Source organism: Giraffa tippelskirchi, chromosome 8 (assembly GCF_054371585.1).
Source record: "Giraffa tippelskirchi isolate mGirTip1 chromosome 8, T2T-mGirTip1v1.2.pri, whole genome shotgun sequence".
In the NCBI taxonomy this organism is placed as follows: Eukaryota; Metazoa; Chordata; class Mammalia; order Artiodactyla; family Giraffidae; genus Giraffa; species Giraffa tippelskirchi.
This window is the reverse complement of record NC_137282.1, coordinates 94601670-94623046: the sequence shown is the minus strand read 5'-3', so window position 1 is coordinate 94623046 and position 21377 is coordinate 94601670. Positions and strand designations below refer to the sequence as shown.

The following is a 21377-nucleotide window of genomic DNA, read 5'->3' as shown; positions in this document are numbered from 1 at the left end:
CTCCCCTCCCATCCAGGCTGCCACATATCATTGAGCAGAGTTCCAAGGGTCATTTGATTCTGATTGTCAGGAGAAGGCACATGCCATCAGAGAGCAAGGGAGCTGGGAGTTTTAGAGAAGGTTCTGTCTGTGTGCAAAATGAGCCTGGCTCCAGCACTCACTCTAGAGCCTGTGGCTGGGCCTAGACAGTGCCTAGACAGCGCCTAGACAGCGCCTAGTCAGCGGGGGAGCAGACACAGAAATGTCTGAGTGTCACATGTGGAGCATTCAGAATAGGACATAAGCTCTGCGGTCACTAAGGAAGGAGCTGTCAGCTCAGCCAGAGGTGGCTGGGGACCAGGACGACCACTGCCTCATTCTAGGGGTTTCTGTAGGAATCTACAACATCTACAGGATTAGCTCCCCCCTGGAGTTGTGTGGGACACAATCTTTATGACCATTTTTAGCAGGCCTGGAGAACGCCCCATTGAGAGGGGATATGGGCAGGGCAAGTGCTCGTTTTCTCTTGCAGCCTCAACAGTGGGCATGGAGACTGATGTTTGGGAAATGAATAAAAGTTGAGAGGCTGGTGGGACATGTTCTGCAATAGCCAGGATTCCAGGTCTGTGGATTGCCCCGGCTCTTCCTGGAAATCTAAGATTTCCATCCTCACAGTGGTCTTGGGCCTACTACTCGGTTCTCCGCCACCCTCCCAACTGTGTCAGCAACACATTTAGGATAGAGACGTGGAGCCAGGGACCCGTCCCACTCTCCCAGCCTAGTGCACACCCGGTCAGCTGTCCAGCCTGCAGCCGTGGAGCAAGTATCTGTTCACTCATTGATTTTCTTTCCTAACTTAAATGTTAGTGGACCTGACTCTTGTGGGAGAGACTGTTAGAACTTTCCCTAGGAGATCGGGCCTCCTAGGACATGTTAGATATTTGTGCTAATTTTTTTCACATTTGTGAGTTTTCTTCTTTTTCAGAGTGCTGTGGATTTAGTTGTGCACATGTGAGCTAAATTGCTTCAGTCGTGTTAGACTCTGTGTGACCCTATGGACTGTAGCCTGCCAGACTCCTCTGTCCATGGGATTCTTCAGGCAAGAATACTGAAGTGGGTTGCCATGCCCTCCTCTAGGGGATCTTCCTGACCAATCCAATCAGTGTCTCTTGCATCTCCTGCATTGGCAGGCGGGTTCTTTACCACTAGCACCACCTGGGAAGCTAGTGGATAAAGTTAGTGATCTCTTGAATAAATACTCAACATCAGTTTGATAAAATATGGGCTGTCGATACCATGGTGAAACACTGTCAAGGCTCTTATGGATGCATTTGTGGGGTAAAATGTGGCTTTCCTTTCCAAGTGAAGTTATTCCTCTCAAATGATACAGCATGAGTGAGAGCTGGTTTATAACTTTAGCCCTTCTCTTAGGACTTCATCTTAGGAGTCTGTATAATGCAAATACTCTAGCAGAGAAGTTTGTTTTCGTTGTTTTTTAATTTAAAAAATAAGTTTCTACGCTTATGTCATATCATCTACAGAACATTTTGGAAGAAACAGTACATAAAAAAGCATGATAAAAAGTTACCAAAAATACTGTATTATGAAAAGACAATTCTAATTTCAGTGAAAGCAAACAGTTCTGAAATCTTTCTTTAAAATACTTTCCTGGTTAATTTCTGTCCTATTCTTGTTTTGCCCTTGCATAGTCACCAGACCGATCTTTCTAAAACACAGAACTGATGTGTCTTTTTCCAACTGAAAACCATAATGCTTCCTTACTGTCTGCAGAATAAGGTTCAACCTTCTTAATATGGCTTGTAAGTCACCCACCCCTGTAAGTCGGGATCCAGGTGATCAGTCAGCTATTTGCTCTCTAAACGTTTATTGAGAATTTCCTGTCATATATACACAACAAAACAAAGGAAAACGAAAGCTCCCTTCCCAGGTTCCCTCACTTAATAACTGACTACTCAACCAGAAATCTGGATTGCCCCCTTGGCCTCTCCCTTTCCCTCTCCTGACAGTCCTACTTTTTAAATATCTCTTGAACCTGCCTACCTCTCCCCCCTGTTTGCTTCCCCCCACCCTACCATCCCCTTGAGTCCATTCTCTGCATTTCAGCCAGAGTCCTCTTCTAAATTGCAATGTCATGTCCCTGTGTGACCCCTTTATGGCCCTCTTTGGATAGTCTAAACTCTTCAGCTTGGTTTCTAAGCCATCATTTACAGAGTGCCTAATGTGCCCTGCACGGCTTGTGTGTACGGTGAAGCTGTGATCAAGATCAACAAAGGCTCCTGACCTCAGAGTCTTACCTTCTGTTTGGAGTGGTGTGGTGTTGGGACTGAATAATAACCCAGAAAACAAATAAAGAAGATAATCAGAGATTCAAGGAAGAGTCTTGAAGGGAGTAGCCGGGTACTGGGACTGGGTGTCTACCTTTGCAAGCATGCATGTGTGTGTGTGTGTGTGTGTGGCTGTGCTCATGCACTTTAAACTGAAAGTTCAGGGAAGCCCTCAAATGGATGCAGTGGGATTTGCCCCCTAATCCCTCGTGCCTTTGCAGCTTCTATCCTGGCTGCCCCTTCCTTATACTGTGCTCAGCCACACTGGGCTTCTGGTTTCTTGCAGTCTCCTCTCTTCTGTCTCTCCCCACTTTTTTTCTTTCCTCTTCCTTTCCTCCACCCCTCACCAGCTCTTCCTGGAAGCCAGCGCCCTGCCTGAAACACCTTTCCTCCATCTACCCTCCTTGACAAGGCCCAGTGCTTCTGTTGTGGTCTGCATTTCCTGGTTAATAATCAGTCAACTAAAATTGCTTGATACACAGTCTTTCTCAGTCACCACTGAATTCCTAGGACCAGTCTGTGTGGACAGAATATGCACATGGGATGGGATATTTATATCTGCCAGGGAGAGACCTTAATAGATTGCTCCTTCGCTTATACCCCACTGGGCTCAAGCTAAGCTTCTGTTCTAGCACTTTCTATCATCACATGGATATCCTCTTTTTTCCAAACAATTTTCTCCTGTGATAGATTAGGAGTTCCTTTGTCTTATTAATTCTCCAACCAACCCCTTATAGTACCTCAGTTCAGTTCAGTTCAGTCGCTCAGTCGTGTCCGACTCTTTGCGACCCCATGAGCTGCAGCACGCCAGGCCTCCCTGTCCAACACCAACTCCCGGAGCCCACCCAAACTCATGTCCATCGAGTCGGTGATGCCATCCAACCATCTCATCCTCTGTCGTCCCTTTCTCCTCCTGCCCTCAATCTTTCCCAGCATCAGGGCCTTTTCCAAGGAGTCAGCTCTTCGCATCAGATGGCCAAAGTATTGGAGTTTCAGCTTCAACATCAGTCCTTCCAGTGAACACCCAGGACTGATCTCCTTTAGGATGGGCTGGTTGGATCTCCTTGCAGTTCAAGGGATTCTCAAAAGTCTTCTCCAACACCACAGTTCAAAAGCGTCAATTCTTTGACACTCAGCTTTCTTTCTAGTCGAACTCTCACATCCATACGTGACCACTGGAAAAACCACAGGCTTGACTAGACGGGCCTTTGTCGGCAAAGTAATGTCTCTGCTTTTTAATATGCTATCTAGGTTGGTCATAACTTTCCTTCCAAGGAGTAAGCGTCTTTTAATTTCATGGCTGCAATCACCATCTGCAGTGATTTTCGAGCCCCCAAAAATAAAGTCTCTCACTCTTTCCACTGTTTCCCCATCTATTTGCCATGAAATCATGGGACCAGATGCCATGATCTTAGTTTTCTGAATGTTGAGCTTTAAGCCAACTTTTTCACTCTCCTCTTTCACTTTCATCAAGAGGCTCTTTAGTTCCTCTTGACTTCTGCCATAAGGGTGGTGTCATCTGCATATCTGAGGTTATTGATATTTCTCCAGGCAATCTTGATTCCAGCTTGTGCTTCATCCAGCCCAGCGTTTCTCATGACGTCCTCTGCATATAAGTTAAATAAGCAGGATGACAATATACAGCCTTGACGTACTCCTTTTCCTGTTTGGAACCAGTCTGTTGTTCCATGTCCAGTTCTAACTGTAGCTTCCTGACCTGCATATAGGTTTCTCAAGAGGTAGGTCAGATGGTCTGGTATTCCCATCTCTTTCAGAATTTTCCACAGTTTATTGTACCTAGCACACACAGTACCTGGCACACAGTAAATGCCAAAAACTTGAACATAAAACCAAAATCAAACAAAAATCCAGGAAGATATAGTTTGAAAGAAGGAGTAGAAACCAATTCTAAAGTAGGTAAAATGAATCATATAGTCACCTACCTGGGAGAAATTACAGAAACCTTCCATGCAAAGTATTTTACCTCACGGCAAAACTTTGGTTTTTATTCAAACGTTTCACCATTTATTTAAGGACACAAAATCAGGAAGTTGCTCTGATTTTTTGGTTCAACTTGATTCGCTACCTTCCTATAAGATACCCAAACACACCTTTCCCTTCACTGCAGGTAAAGATTGCCTTTCTTTTTCTAGAAACAAGTTTTACTTGTGCTTCTACTTGCTTTTTATTCTGATTTTGAGGCACTAACTAGGGACCACAAAAGTTAGGGTCGACTTGGAAGTATGTGGCTTCAGGCTGTCGGGCCAGAAGTTTTAAACCTGCTTCCTTGTTTTTCCCCTGAGGCAATGGAAATTTCTAGCCACCAGCTGAGACTGGGATTGATTCAGTGCCAGAGGTGAAACATGGGAAAATATAGGGATGTTGTTTATTAAGGTTACTTAGTCATTCTCAGCAGTAGATTTTATGATTTAGAAAACATTTCCTGGTTTTGAAAACTTAACAATACACCCTCTAAGTCTGTCAAAAATTGGAGTGGGGGGTTTCAGTAATGGGAGAGCCAGAAGGATAACCTAGTGGATTTGTAACTGCTTCTTTCAACTTTATGACTGTGTCCCTATACTCTAGTTTTATTGAATTTAATTATTAATGGCTGTTTTTAATGAGGAAAAAGGATGCTTCTGCATATCTGAGGAAGTCTGAAAGAGATTGTGTTCATCTCTGTATCAACTTTGTATCTTGGTGAAAAAAAAAAAAACAACACTGGGTTGGTGATTGGTTATGCTTAGGTTTTGTCTTAGCTCTGCTTCGAATTAACTTTGACTTTACCTAAGTCCATAAGCTTCTTTAGGCCTGACTTGACTCAACTATAAAATGAAGGTTTATTGGTTAGTTCAGTTTGGTTCAATAAATGGTTGCCTGCTAACTGTCTAGCTTGGATTGGGTTCTCTAGAGAGAAAGGCTTAGGAAAGGATTCTTGTGGGAGTGAATAATTGAGTGAGTGCTACCAGGAGAGAACTTTAAGGAAGTGATAGAAGCAGGAGAGGGCAGGAAAAGAAAACAAGCAAAGATGTGGTCTCATCTCAGCTCTGGAATATGAAGAGCAAAACACCTCTTTCAATCAGTCATTGGCTAGAGGTTGCCCTCCAGGACAGAGGGTATGATTTTACTGAAATTTCTGGATAACAGAGTTCATCAGCTGGGGGATGGATGTACCAACCTGTTAAAAGAGATCTAAATAGGGTACCAAAAATCTATTATACCACCTGGGTGCCAGGTACTGTGCTAGGTATTGGAGAGAGGAAGGCAAAGAAGGTGTAGTCCCTCATCATAGGAAACTCATGGACTGGTGCAGGAGATAGATGAATAAACAAGTAATTTTAATCCCCCAGGCAAATGCTAGGATAAAGAAATGCACAATGTTGTAGGAACAAAGAGGAGAAGCAGGCATTGCAGCCTGGGTTACTCAGGAAGCCCATCTGGCCAGGCTATTGCTACTACCTATCAGTCTTTATTCTAACCTCAGGCCACGTCTGGCTCCATATAAACTGAATGAGTAGATGTACAACCCATAGTTTTACTTTGGGGAGAATTTTCCCTCACTGGTGGTTTCATGGCCACGCCTAAGAGCAGCTGTAGTGCAGTTGGAGTCCATTTCCAGTCTGCATGCACCTGATAATGCTGACTCAGCTGTGAACGAGGCTTAGGTGTTTTGTCCTTCCATCAACTGGCAATAAGGGGCTTCTCCCTTATTAGGCAACCAGACGCACAAGCTGAGGAAAAGGTGCTGACACATGAAAGGTGATGACATGAAGCTCCAGGCCACCATGTCATGTAGCTTGCTCATGACTTCTGGTCCTGTCCATGCTCAATTCTGGATGTACCGCTTCTGTCCCTTGAATCTCTTCTTCGACCATCCATCCATCATGGCAGTTCTGTCATGTGCATCTCAGACTAGGTCATTGCACTTTCTGTGCTTCTAGGATCTACCTTAGCTGTGAGTTCACATCATTTACAGCAGTCTGTGCCAGCAGGTCGCATCCTGCATCCCTGGGGATGTGCCCCCAAAAGTATTATAAACTCTCCCTATTTAAATTTATGTTCCTGCCCCCTTGATTAGGTACCCTTAGTCCTCTGTGCATTTCCCAGCTGCTGGCACTACCTTCTGGATAGGTCCTGCAGCTCCTGTAGGGTCTAGTCCACATCTCCATACAGGTTATGTTGTGACTTAGGCTTTGTTTTGGGTCTAGTGGTCAGGAGGAGAGGTGGGGGCATGTCTTCAGGGGTTACATGTTATTTGTGGGGAGAGGTTTATGCATCCTCTTTCAGCAAAGGGAGGATCACTTTAATCAGGGAATGGATCTTTTCTTCAGGATCAGAATGTTCAGAGGGATCTAGGGACACAGGGTATTTGAGCTTCAATCCACATGTCCCCATCCCATAAGTCAAGTTTCCATTCTTTCCCAAACAAGGCCTTGGACTTGTCAAAGGCAGCCTGACATGATTGGAACTTGAACTTTGTTTGAAGCTGACAATGCCATTTCCTGGGTGAGAGTCTCAACTTCCCCTGCCCACCTGCTGTAGGAGATGAGAAAGACTTTTATATGCTACGAGGGAAGCCCTTCGGCTTTCACACCTGCCTTTTAATTGTCAGCTAATCTCTCCTAGTTTTTCCTTATCAAAAGATAAGCTTTTGAAAACAAAAGCTTCATTCCGACTTATCAATAGACATCCAATTCCATTGTTCTCATTGCTACTACTTGCCCTACATTTCTCATAGGTTGATATTTCAGAGCTGGCTACTGTGTTCCTTTTCACTATAACACCAGTTCACCATCAGCGATTTGGGATTAGGCCCTTTAGAAGGGAAAGAAGCAGAATTGGGTAGACAGAGAATCAGATTTGCAATTCAGTTTCAGTAGAAGCCTCGGCCCTCTTGAGAGTTCTGAAGAGGGACTGACCCATCAGAAGTGTCCTGAGTTGGAGCAAGAGAACACAGCGTTTCTACCCCCATGACAGATCTGTGGGCTACCCCCAGTCAGCAGGTGTGGCCTTGGGTAAGGCAGCTGTCTTCAGCAGAGTCTCTCCTGCAGGGAGATGACAATATAACTGTAACAGTCATTGTATAATAAGTTTACTAACTTCTTTTTTTCCTACAGCATCTTTTTATGGTGAAAGCTACGTGGGGCTCAATATCATAGAAGTTTCCTCTGAGCTATCTCTTAAATTAAAATTTCAAACCAGCAAACCACAGGGATTACTTTTTCTTGCAGCTGGGGAAAATGACTACTGTATAATAGAACTTCTATCAGGAAACTTACGGGTAAGATTTTTTTTAATCTTTAAAAATATACAATGATTCAATTACTGGAGGGAAAAACAGTGAGAGAAAGAGAACAAAACACTTGATTATTGTTATTTCACTAGAATAAAATCAGATGCCACCTGTAAGGGTTGAGATCTTCTCCAATTTTACGAGCATGTCTTGAATATTCCAACTCAGAAAATTTTAATTTCAGTATGTAGTCCATAAGTGTCGGAAGGGGTTTCCATGTCCAGGTTTCTCTTTCTCTTTGTGAATGGCCATATTTTCTCAATAAAACACTATGAGATGAAATTGCTTAATTATGATTCTTTGTCTTTCAGGTGAGAGTGAATTTGGGGACAGGTGAGCTAGTGCTTCTTTCTGAGCAAAGACTTCGTGTGGATGACTTGGCTTGGCATTTAGTGGAATTGTACTGTGTTAAGGATCATGTCTCTCTGGTTATTGACAAACATTATGAGATGACTGGCCGGATCACTGGTGGGATGCACAATTTGCACTTTCAGCATGGAATCTACATAGCGGGCCGCGGTGGACTTGATGTCTCATATCTCGATGGACAGCTCCCCAATTTCCGTGGCTGTATGGAGGATATGGTGTTTAACCAGAGGGAGATCCTTTCCTCTCTTAGACCTTACCCTGGTTTTAAGAAAGTTTATGAGGTGTCACTAGGATGCAGTGATGAATTTTTTGCGGGGGAGGATGAAGCCATCAATTTCTTTAGCTCCAGATCCTATGTCACCTTCCCAGAGTGGAAGGTCCAAGGGGACGGGCTGTTGGAATTTGCTTTGCAGACTGGAACTCAACAAGCCTTGCTTTTATATCAGTCAGGCAGGGAAGGAGATTTTGTCGCTTTAGAAATAGTTAAAGGTTTTTTGAAGGCTCATGTAGGAAGGAATAGGAGTGATACTCAACTCTCTTCTTTTAGCTTAGTTAGTGACAACCAGTGGCACGATATTCAAGTCAGATTCACTGAAAGATACCTGGGCCTGATGGTGGATGAACAAAAAGTAAGGACAAACCTGCCTTTGCAAAGCAAACTGTTTGTATCTGCAGGCCCCCTCTTCGTGGGAGGTCTTGATAGACACAAGGGAGAAGAAGTTAAGAGGTTAGGACTTGCCTCTGTGCCTGGGAAATCTGCTGGAGGAATCTCTTTTAAAGGGTGCGTAAGAGGCTTGGAAGCCAACTCAGAAAAGAGAGCATTAAAGGATGCCTTTGTTTCCAAAGATATATCTGCGGGGTGTAAAATGAAGGGCAGTGATAATGAAAACCCTTCTGCAACAACCATGGAGAAACTGCTGCTGGCAGAAGTTCCCCTTTCCACTGCCGACTCTGAGGCGGGCAAGCCTAGTCTTCAAAATGTGAGTAGCTATTTCTTGGTCCTGAATAACTTGGAAGTCCAAGAAGGTGGGCAAGCCTTACTGGAACAAAGGCATATGAAGGTGGATGTGGAGCTGAAGGCTTTGGGTATCCATCATTCTCAGATACTCTTTAAAATAAGGGAGATGCCTGTTCATGGGTTCCTTCGATTAGATGTTTCCCCCGAGCAAGGCCCAGAGAAAGTTTTCACTCTGTTGGATTTGGAGCAAGGGAACGTTTGGTATGTCCATGACGGTTCAGAAGAACCTAGGGATTATTTCACATTTTCAGTCTCTTCCAATAGCAAGAGGGAAGTGCCACTGTATCTGCAAGGACATGTTTCTTATGTGTTTAACATTGTTGTCATTCCAGTAAATGATCCCCCAAACCTTAAGCTCCCCGATGGAAGCTTGCTTCTTGTGTTTGAGAATTCTAAGAAACTACTGACTCCAAATATCATACATATTTCAGACCCAGACACAGATTCCTTGAGTCTTAGTGTCTCAGTGCTTGGCAACTTCAATTCAGATGCTGGGTTTTTAGAAAACATCAATGATCCTGGGAGAGCCATTAATGGTTTCTCATATGGGGATTTAAGAGATGGCAACATTTTCTATGTGCACAGGGGCCATCCAAACTCCCGGATCCTTCTGAGAGCAAATGATGGAGAGCTGGTTAGCAGTACAGTGGTGTTGCGGGTCATGGCCATTCCCTGGGACTTGACAGTGGCTAATCGGACTGGTGTGGCCGTACACCAGGGCAGTTCGGTTCTGATTACACAGAGCAACCTGTCGGTGGAGGTTAATGGTGAACGCCCTGAGGTGGACACCCGTTATGTTATCACTTATCCACCTCACTTTGGCCAAATTCAGCAACAAGGGCCAGGTGGTGAGTGGAAACAAATCAGTAACTTTTCTCAGCATTCTGTTGATCAGAGTCAGATCCGGTACTGTACCACATTCAAAGATTTGCAACTAGAAAATGTTACGGATCACTTTAAATTTAAAGTTGACATAGAAGGAAAAAGCAGCGAAGAGCTGGTGTTTCCTATTACGATACAGTGGCTAAAGTTTACCCTTCTGAAAAAGGTTGCCCTTGAGATCAGTAAAATAAACAGGCACGTATTGAATTCTGATCACTTACAGGCCGTGACAGAGGGGGTGGAAGTAGCTGAGAGGGAACTGCAGTTTAAGTTACTGACCCCACCTAAGAAAGGAAAATTGCTACTTGGCACAGAAGTTCTACAGACAAACTCAGTCTTCAGCCAACAAAACATTACAGACGGTAAGATAAGTTATGAACCACAGGAGAGGCCCAGGGAACATTCACAAGATATTTTCAGGTTCTTGATGATTGCAAAACACATAGAATCAAAAGATTATACTTTCAGAATCAACTTTAAAGCAGAGAGGAAGCATATTATTTTAACTAACAGAGGATTACTTGTAAAAGAAGGAGAAGGGAAATTAATCACAAAGTCAGAATTATTTGCTCAAACCTTGGACAAGCGGACTTTCCAATATACAGTCACCAAGAGTCCACAACACGGGAAGCTGAAACTGATTCGCTCTTCAGAGTCTCCTGGAAATCAGGACAACATCACCGCCTTCATGGATCAAGACATCCTGGGTGAGCGGCTGATGTATGAGCACGATGACTCTGAGACCCAGAGTGACGAATTCCTCCTCGTGGCCTCCACTGCAGGACCAGACCAAGAGGGAGCGTTCAGGGATCTTGACATGGAGCATCTGTCTACAGAAATCAAAGTCGCCATTTCTGTGGAGTTAAAGAATGACGAGAAACCGTTGCGCGTGGTGGATAAGGTATTTGAGGTTGTGCGGAATGGCCAGCGCTTGTTGACCCTCTCAGATCTCTGCTACCATGACCCTGACTCAGATTTTGACGATGGGCAGTTGCTCTACATCCGGCGGGGTATCCCGAACGGGGACTTGGTGCAAGCCAGTGACCCAACTAAGAAACTCTACCAGTTCAGGCAAGAGGACCTGCAGGAAGGACACGTGCTCTTCAGGCACCTGGGCGCAGACTCAGCCCGCATTGTGTTGTTTGTGACGGACGGTGTCCACTACACGTCATCCCTCCTCGAGGTCAGCGTGTCAGACCCCTACATCCGTGTAGCCAACAACACAGGGCTACTCGTACAGAGAGGAAAAGACAGCAGCCTCACGACAGCCAACCTCAGTGTCACCACAAACCAAGATGTCAGAACAGATCACGAGATCGAATTCCATATTGTGCAGCCCCCAAAGCATGGCCAAGTGCTGGTCAACAGCTCAGCGCCTGGCTCATTTTCCATGCATGACTTGAAGCAAGGGCGTGTGATTTACAGGCATGACGGCAGTGGCAGCTTCGATATGTTCAACCTAACAGTGCGAATTAAAGATATATATTTATATGTGGGAGTCTACGTGCAGGTGGACTCAGAAGGCCACCAACATCACACGCGAATTCTGCACAGCAAGATCCTTGTGGTTGAAGAAGGAAAACCAGTAAAACTGAGTAGAGGAAGGCTCCAGGTAGGTGGTGGTCCCAGCTCCCAGCATTCTCCCCCTCTGGAACCACAGGGACAAATGATCTCTTTGTTTTCTTCTGAGAGCTATTTTTGTGCTGATTTCTCTCCTGGTATTTGGAATGACTTTTTAAAAATGCAAATGCCATTGAGAAGAAATCCAGCCGATTCCATGATTTTGATACTGCTAATTGTTCTATAGTTGGAATATAAAGAATCCTAAAATCCCTTCATTTTAAAGCTGTGTGCACATGATCACACGAGTATGCATATATGTTTATAATGTAGAATAACCTGCGAAGGAGGAGGGAATGTATATATTATAATCAATGAAGAGGTCATTACTTTTTTCATTTTTTGTGGAAACACTGCCAATATTTCATTTGATCTGAGTTACATTTGTAATGTGGTGAAGCAGGGTATAAAAGTGTAATTTAACAGACATAAAAAGGATTCCTAAAACAGACAGGGATACTATATTACACAGTTTATTTCTTTAGCTCTGAATGTGGCCTTGTGTAGTTTCTTGAAATTGATGGATAAATTGGCCCAGACCCCGGGAATGCCAAGGGTGAGACTTCACACCAGAAACCGCCTGGTTTCCTGAGGCTCTGACTTGAGAGCTTCTAGCAGCACAGCCCTGCTGATCAGAGTTAGGGGAGAATGAGTAATCTGTGCAGGGTACAACTGATTTATGACAACTGGCCACAAATGCAAGCTATTCTGAATCTACCCTCAGGACTGCAAACGAGTTTGCCTGCTTGCTAAATACAGCCAATAACATCAAGTAGAAATGAATTTGGACTTCTCTGGTGGGTCAGTGGTAAAGAATCTGCCTGCAGTATAGGAGACCTGTGTTCGATCCCTGAGTTGGGAAGAATCCCCTGGAGGAGGGCATGGCAACCCACTCCAATATTCTTGCCTGGAAAATCCCGTGGACAGAGGAGCCTGGTGGCTACAGTCCATGGGGTTGCAAAGAGTCGGACACGACTGAGCGACTGAACAGCAGCAGCAGCAGAAATGAATTCAAGTCAGAGCAATTTACTGAATAATGAGTTTTGATCAAGAGAATATGGAGCCCACCAGCTTTTTTCTCAATTATTTTTCTGAATCTTAGAGAATTTAAGTTTCACCACAAGGGGGTGTACATAGTTCATGGACTATAAATTTGTCACAGAAAGTTTTGAAATGAATTTTGCTAAATCAGTAAATGTATATTCAAAATGCTGAGCTAGTTTAAAAATAGACTTTCCTTTAAAGTCTTGCAATTTTAGTGCTTTAACTGCTGCTGCTTCTACCATCTTTTATTCCTTCTCTAGATACCATTTTGTTTCTTTCAGCTCTCTTTTCTAAGTCCTAGGTTTCTTGCCACTGTGAACGATGTCTTGATAATACATTAGTGACTGTTCAAATGTTGCTTTGTCTTTGTGATCAGGACTGAAATTCGAAATATTAGCATGGTTACCAGAACAGACCCAGGCTTAAACTGTGTCTTAACCTGGATTGTAACTTAAGCCATTTGTGAACATTAATAGAAAAAAAATTTGGTTCATCAAGGGTCTTGACTATTCCATAGATTAATGTTTTTCTTTTTGTGTCTCTGTGTTGTTAATGTGCACTCAAGGCTGTGCATGAAGACCCTGTTCCTTCAGAGGCAGTGTTCATTGTTAGAACTCCACCAGTGCATGGATACCTTCGAAGGTCTTTACTGGAGGAGGGTAGCGTGGGTACAGAGGAGAATTTCCCTTTGATGTTTACGCAGCAGGATGTTGATGATGGTTACATCCATTATGTACAGACAATGCCTGACCAACAACAGGACCGTTTTATACTGGATGTTATGAGTGGCTTCCAAGCTGTGAGCAGACTTGAAATCCTGTTGGATGTTGTCCCTAAATGGATTCCTCTGGCAGTACAAAATTTCACAGTCCAGGAAGGTGGCTCCAAGGCACTTCCAGAAGACTATTTTAGAATTCCAAGCAAACATTTTGAGGGACTTGACTGTGAATTTGTTCTACTCAAACCACCGAAACATGGTTATGTTGAAAATTCTCATTTTCCAAGAGTAAAGCTGATGAAATTTACCAGGAAACAGGTAATAACTCTCAGTTAATATATTTGGACTTGGATATGTTGGATAAGAAAAAAATTGGCCATTTATCACTTGGATTCATGGACTTTGGGAAGTGATGGGGCCTTAGAAGATATCTGGTCCAACCTCCCAGCAGATGGAGAAGTCCTTCCATGATAACCCCATAGAGAGGTCATCTAGTCATTGCTTAAATATCCTCAGTGAGTTATTAGAGTGTTATTATTGTGATAGTTTGCTTTCTTACCATGAATAAAAGAATGATTTCCATACTTTAAAAAAAATATTGCAGAGTACCTTTCAGATCTCCATTATTTCCTTTATAAGCTCCTAGGAACACACTGTCTTCAGGATGGAAACCATGAACAGCTGTCTAGCATCTTTGGATATCTTTATGCAGTTAGCTAAGAATGCATGTTGCTGCTTCATTTTGCTTCTAAGGATTTCACCTCATCAAGTGACTTGAATCCATTTACTAAAAGCTTATTCTATTCAACCTTACTCTGTAAGGTTTCCATGATAAGTAGACATATTTTTTGCCTTCAAGAATTGCTGTGGGGGAGTTAGGCACATGAACTTTAATATAAGCTATACTCTTCTTGTCTTTCATGTAGCACTTTAACAATGATACTGTGGGTGTGCAGAATGGTCACATTTGACTCTAATTGAAGGCTTCTCAGAGGGAATAAAGTTTAAGCTAGACTTCAAGGATAGAGAGAAAGAGCAGGGAGATAACAGAGGTGGAGAGAGAAAGCAAAGAAATGCAAGCAAAAGGGGATTATATGGCAATGGCGTGAAGGCATTGAAGTAAATGGTGTTCTAGGGGCCAAGGAATAGTTCATGAGGCTCCCAGATGGACAGAGTGTGCTGGAGGGTGCTTAGGGGCCAACTTTGGAGAGCCCTGAGGCACTTGTCAAGATGGTTAGACTCAATCAGGTGGTATTCAGAGCCATGGGGGGAAGTGGAGAGTGCTGAGGGTGGAAAAGACCTTGGAGCTCGGTGCCTCTCAACTGGGGACCCAGGGGAGATGATTCTTCAGTGACTCCATGCAGCCATCTCTTAATCATAGCTTCCCTCCCAAAGGCTGGACAAACCACCTAAATAACCACCTGTTCTCATGTGAATTTAATTCTGTTCACCCCATGTACGATGGGTGAGAGACTGAGCACTAAATTTTGGTTCTGGCTTAACCAATTCATTATCGTCTGTGCTTTGTATTATGAGAAGTATATATTCAAGGATGGTTGGTTGAAATACGAATCAAGTGTGAGTGTTCCCTACAGTATCCATGTTGCTGTAGCCTTGTTCGCAGTCAAGATTATATGTTCCTGATCTTCAGGTGACCCTGTTGACTTAAAAAAATAGTCACAATCTAAAAGTTGAGAGTTGTGTTTTATTTGGTGGAAATTTTTAGGACTTCAGGCCCAGGAGACAGCATCTCAAGTGACCCTGAGAGAACTGCTCCAAGGAGCTGGGAGGAGGAATCAGGTTATATAGAAGTTTGCAACAAAGAGCAGGTAGTCTGAACATCAAAAGATTATTGTTAATGAAATAAAACCAGATTAACCAAGCTAAAGAATTTAGCACTTTTCTATTGACGGGACGATGAAGGAGTCTGGGCTCACTCGAATCATTCCTCTCACATACACCTCAGCTATCTGGAGCCAGTATCCTGTTTTCAATCTTGAGCTGCTCAGAGCTCACTGTAGGGAGTGGCTACAGCCTGATGGCTGCCAGGCTGTGGGTATTCTTCTCCTTCTTGAGTGCCCATAAGGCTCAGGAATTCACATTTGGAGAGCCAGAACCTCACTGTGACATCCTTTGTTTACTGATGTGACAGGAAATCCTCCATTTCTCAAGACCTTTACATTTTCTCTTCTTTTACGACTTCTGAGGTCTCCGGGGTTTGAGACATGGTCATTTTCATTTATGGTGACACCTAACAACTTGTGGCTATAACCTTCAGTGACACAGAGAAGGAGAGGTCTTGGCCATTTTTGCCCTTCATTCGTTCAATGAACAGTTTTTGAGTGTCTATTATGTGTCAGGTATGCTAGCTCTAAGTATTGAGTGTAAAGCAGTGAATTAACCCAGCAACAAATCCTGCCCTTATGGATATTTTTTCCTGGTGGGGACAGAAAGAGGCAGAGAGAGAGAATAATTAAAATAAATAAGTGAATTTATATAAATAAAATAGTTGAATGAAGATTAGTGCTATGGAGAAAAATAGAACAGGAAAAAGAGATAGGAAGTGCTGGGAACATCAGTGGTGTTTGTGTGTCTGTGTGTGCTGATGCTCAGCTTCAAATACAGAGGTGGGGGCCCAAGGCAGCCTTGAGCAGACACCTGGAGGACATGACGGATAGTGAGTGTGGTGGATATGGAGGAAGAGCATTCGGGCCGAGGGAAGAGCAAGCGAACAGCTCTGTGAGGGGAGCAGGAGGAGCTCAGTGTGTGGAGCTTCACACAAGGGTGGGGGGCCGTAGGTGAGATTAAGGGGGTCCAGTATGGGAGGGCTTTTGACTTCACCTTTGACCCCTAGTGAGGTTCAGAACAATGGGGGAGGGAGAATGTGAACCGTTGTTATTTTTCTGTGTGCTCAGTCATGTCCGATTCTTTGTGACCCCGTGGACTGTAGCCTGCCAGGCTCCTCTGTCCACAGAATTTTCCAGGCAAGAACACTGGAGTGGGTTGCCATTTCCTACTCCAGAGGATCTTTCCAACCCAGGGGTCAAAACAGGGGTTGCATCTCTTACGTCTCTTGCAATGGCAGGTGGATTATTTACCACTGAGCCACCTGGAAAGCCTGCTGTGAACAGAAGAGGGAAACTTAATATTCCCTGAACATGACTGGTGACAGGACCAAATGCTTTTGAATCTTTTAAGATTTTCTACAAGTTTATTAAGTACCTGAAGGTCAGCAGATGTTTTTCTAGCATTAGAACTAGGAATAGATGCATTCCCACCAAACCCTCCTTGCCTTTAGATTAATACCTACTAACTGGCATTTTGGCCTTCCCAGCTGGCTCAGCTGGTAAAGAACCCACCTGCCAATGCAGGAGATGTAAGAGCTGCGAGTTTGATCTCTGGGTTGGGAAGATCCCCTGGAGGAGAGCCTGATAACCCACTGCAGTATTCTTGCCTGGAGAATCCCCATGGACGGAGGAACCTTCAGGCTACAGTCCAAGAGGTCGCAAAGAGTTGGACACGACTGAGGTGATTTAGCACATGCACACGCACACTGGCATTTTAAATGGTAATTTGAGAAAGTACCACTCCGTTGAGGAAATGATGTATTTCTGCAGGAAGGATACAGAGAAGGTGATGTCTATTTAAATGCTATCTTCCTAAAGCATGTTAGGTTAGAATAGCTCCTGCCCTCTGATCAGTGCCATCTTCCACGTTTTTTTTTTTTTAAATAGCTTAAAACAGTATGTTCCAGGAATATGTGGTCGGGCCTACGGTCTGGAATTCTCTTCCCATGGAACTCCAAAGAAACTTTCACGCACCTGTGTTCAAGTGGCTACAACTTTCCCTTGAAACAGTTCATGAACTTTTCAACTCTTGTCAGAGACACCTCTGAGAGATCAAAAGTCTTTGCTCAAAGGAAGTGCGCCATAGAACTGGACAAAGTTGAACTGTTAAGAATGTTGGCTGTATTTTATCAAAACAAACACAACCCCAGAGACTTTTTGGAAGTTCAGCTACTCCTGTTGGGCTTTGGAAGTTATCTGCTGTTGTATTTTTGGGTCACAGGTTCACTGAAGCCAAGTTCCCTTCTAGCTTTAAAATTCTCCTGGTGTCTGGTTTTGATCCATACTTCCATCAGAGCCTTAAAGACATGAAAGGCATTCTGATCAAATCTGTGGCTATCACAAATCCAAGAGGAATAACTAATTCATTGGATAACCATTTCAGAATGAAAATTAGAAAGATGAAATCAACCAGGGATAAAAGTAAACATTTGTATTTTGGTTATTACAGTGAGATAAATCTGGCTTGATAAAAATAATTTATTTCCAATATATTTCATTATTCTCTGTCCTCAGGAGCTTTATGGTAGCTGTTAAGAGATGCATCAAAAAATGATGGTATTCTGCAGGAGGAGGAGGTAGCAGGTGTAACCTCACATACAAAGAGCAGTTAAGGGAATAATGCATCCTTAACTCAGAAAAGAGAAGTTTGGGGAAACTTAAAGAGTCTGACTGAGCAGGCATGCATGCACACAATAGTTGCACTGGTCCATGTGTCCCAAAAGAGCAGAAATCCAACCAGTGGGTGGAAACTTCAGAGCCTAAGCCCAATATTCTGAATTGTCCAACTTTCTGAATTGTCTACAACTTCAAAAATTAGTCTCTCTAAATACACAAGCAGAGTCTGAATTTTAATGGCTGATCCGTTGGAAGAAAGGGAAGACTATGTCACCTACAACACATTTTAGGGTTTGAAATAGTCTTTGAACTCAGGCCTTGTGATAACCAGTCCTGCATTTTCTTTATTAGTCCCTATTGCTCAATCACTCTGTTCATCCTTAAACTTACTTTTGGGATGCTGCACTACTTCATCAAAATTATGCCATCCATCAGAATTTGCGCTCTGATTGTCAGAATCAAATTTTATGGGATGAACACATGCCTCTGTGTTTTAAAGAGATATAAACTATCAGGATTTCTCTTAGAGCATTTTTGTCATATTTCTAAATTACATATCCAGTAGTTTGGTGATTTTTTTTGTTGGTTACAGGTAGAAAATGAATTGATTTCCTATGTGCATGATGATAGCGAAGAGCTTCTTGACAGTTTCACCATCTTTGCAAATAGCTCAGAGCTTGGAAAACAGAGTTTGCCCCAAACTCTTTTTGTGACTGTTGAATCAGTAAACGATGAGGCTCCAGTAATAACAGCCAATAAAATCCTCCAGGTAAGTGCTCCATGCTTTTGGATTTATCATAATAATACAGGGCTACCCACTTGATTTTCTTTTGTATTGTTTCTAATGTTAATAAGATATATGACTGTGTATGTATAGTTGACATAGTCCAGCTGGTTTTAAATAAATGTTAGTCATTACCAAGACATTATGTTGGTTTTGGCTTGTGCTGTTCTAAACCAGTCATCTAAAATGTTATTTTCTAAGTGACAAAGGATCTAATCCACCAAGCTACAACTTGGTGCAACATACCCATGATATCCAGCTGGTAGTTGACACAAAGAGAAAAAAGATCTTTGGAGAGTGGTGTCCTGGCAAGTGACAGAGAGGGGCAGGAAGAAAGCAAGGAGAACAACAAAGAAATAGAGAACAAGAAGCCTTTGACCTTGATTTATAAGACACTCCAGCACCAGCTGGATGATTATGCCGGCATACCCAGGAACCCAGCAGGGGCTAATCTAAATAGAAAATTTTACATTGTTAAAAATCACTGGAGTTTTTATGTTTTTATTTGCTCACAATAATTGGATCTGGGAATAGACTTTTTAGTGCTTTTAATTCTATGACAGCTTGTTCATTATGCAACCTCTACATTTTAAGTGAAAAATTGATGATGGTGTTTTTAGATCTTTGGAACCCATTCCTGTATCTTTTAGTTGACTTCCCAGTCATTGCCCAGGTACCTGGGGATAGTGTGTTCCAACTGGTCAACTGTGTGGGCCTCCCCCTCTGTTTTCAGCTTCCTTTCTCCTTCTCTCCAGACTTCTTATTTTAGTATCTGTTGATCCACTCTCAGCAAAGTGAGCTGAGAAGTAGGCTGTGGGCTAGTGTGACGAACTGTAGGAGTCAATCATTATTAAACACAGTTATACAAATTTACATTTATTACTGAGTAGAGTACTGTACATCTTCTATGCTGGTGTCATTTTCACAGCCCTACAAAGGAACTGCTGCGATTAATACCCCTGTTATAGATGGGAGTGCTGAGGTTCTGAGCAGTCTCAAGGGAAGGTGCCGACTTGAAGCCGAGTGTACGCAAGCCTGACTCTCTCACCACCGTGCTCTGCCACTTCCCCTCTTACCCAAGACTGACTCAGGCTCTCCCAGTGTGTCTGTGTGATCAAGGGCTGTCTTATTAGTGAAGAAAAATCTCCAGAGTTTTTCTTCCTCTCGCTCCTACTAAAGTGGACTTACACAGGAATAGGTCTGAAGCAGGCATATTGACACCTCTGTATGCTCAGGAGCCTCGGCAGAGGATCTGAGCACTTTGCTGAGTGATGCCGAACTGCGGGTGAGAAAGATCCAGGGCAGGGACCGAGGCTCTAGAAAGAGAAGAGCTAGAGTTGCCTGAGGGAGAGAAGGACCAAGGAATTAGGTAGTGAACTCTCAGGCTTCCTTACGGAAAGGAACTGAAGCCCCGCTGTGGGCTTGGTGTTCAGTTCTGAGGTACCGTCAGTTATAAGAGGCACTATCAACTTAATAATAGCTTTACTATATTTAAATGTACTTGCCAATTTAAGATGTTCAGAACATTAAATTGTGAGGAGAAAAAAGTGTACCCTAGACTTTGTCTTCTCTTAAAATTAGGAAAATATAGTCTGCTGGGAACCTTGCTTACTCAAGTAGTTTGCCCAGACCTCTTGCCCCATCCCTGATTCCAGTGTTTTTCTCAATAAATAAAAAAATAATAGCAGCTGGGGGCAGGGGCCATTGCCTTTATTCCTGCCTTCCCCCCTCGATTGCCTGGATCCAGGCCAGGAAAGATGCAACTTCCCAGTTTTGAGTTGTGTAGTCATTTGACACTGGCTCTTTCTGAACTTATTTTTTATTTATCTAGTAAGAAACTAATTTCTGCCATGAAAGTTCTGTATTAAAGTTAGGAGACCAGAGTTAAAGGCTTGTAAATTGCCCAATTTAAGCAAAATTTCCCTGGGCCTCAGCTGAGCTTTCAAAGAATTGATGCTTTCAAACCGTAGTGCTAGAGAAGACTCTTGAGAGTCCCTTGGACTGCAAGGAGATCAAACCAGTCAGTTGGAAAAGACCCTGATGCTGGGAAAGATAGAAAGCAAAAGGAGAAGGGGTCAGCAGAGAATGAGATGGTTAGATAGCATCACCGACTCAATGGACATGAATTTAAGCAAACTCTGGGAAATAGAGAAGGGCAGAGGAGCCTGGTGTGCTTCAGTCCATGGTATTATAGAGAGTTGACACAACTTAGCGACTGAACAATCTCCGGGCCTCACCTTCTTCAATAGCAAAACCATAAGCATGTTGCAGGGTAGGGTGTGTGAATGTCTATGCATGTGTATGTTTTCCTTGATCATCTTGCAGTCCCTCCCAGTTCTAACATCTTGTGGTTTTTATGACTGTAAACATTGTTTGACACTCTCTGGGTGAAGCTGCACTTGGATGGATGAAGGGGCTGTTGAGCTTCCATTTTCTGTTGGGTGGAATCATTCCAGGCTAGACTGGGGGAACCTTTTCTCTTTGACTGGGAAACATATGAATAGCTTTGGTTTTAAAGTCAGTGTGTCTAAAATCTGGAGGTGACTAGGTATGACTGTAGGACATATTAACTAGTCATGTACACATGTAGAAATAGTTTTGGTAGGATTTGCTTGATTATTTTAAAATGGAAGAAATCTCAAGAATTTGTTTCTTCAGTTGCAGATGGTGGTCATGGTGCTCTATCAGTGAAAATCTTTCCATATCAAGGTGTTGAGGCTTATTTGCCAAAATGATTTTTTTTGTTGTTGTTTAAATTATGATGATTGTGAATAGAGGCTTTCTAGATTTCACTGATTACCAGTCATCTGGTGCAGAACATATTAATAGTACCAGGACTCCTTAAGCATGGGTGTGTTGCCT

At 43.1% G+C, this 21377-nt stretch overlaps 1 protein-coding gene across 1 annotated transcript in view; it reads left to right on the top strand.

The window, feature by feature from the left end:
- LOC145516548 (chondroitin sulfate proteoglycan 4-like) overlaps positions 1-21377 on the top strand; it is a 73838-nt gene that overhangs the window by 4801 nt on the left and 47660 nt on the right. Inside the window, exons 2-5 of the mRNA XM_081517769.1 lie at positions 7442-7605; positions 7929-11498; positions 13116-13586; positions 18324-18500. Coding sequence (XP_081373895.1) covers positions 7442-7605; positions 7929-11498; positions 13116-13586; positions 18324-18500 — 4382 coding nt within the window. The remainder of the gene's footprint in view (positions 1-7441; positions 7606-7928; positions 11499-13115; positions 13587-18323; positions 18501-21377) is intronic.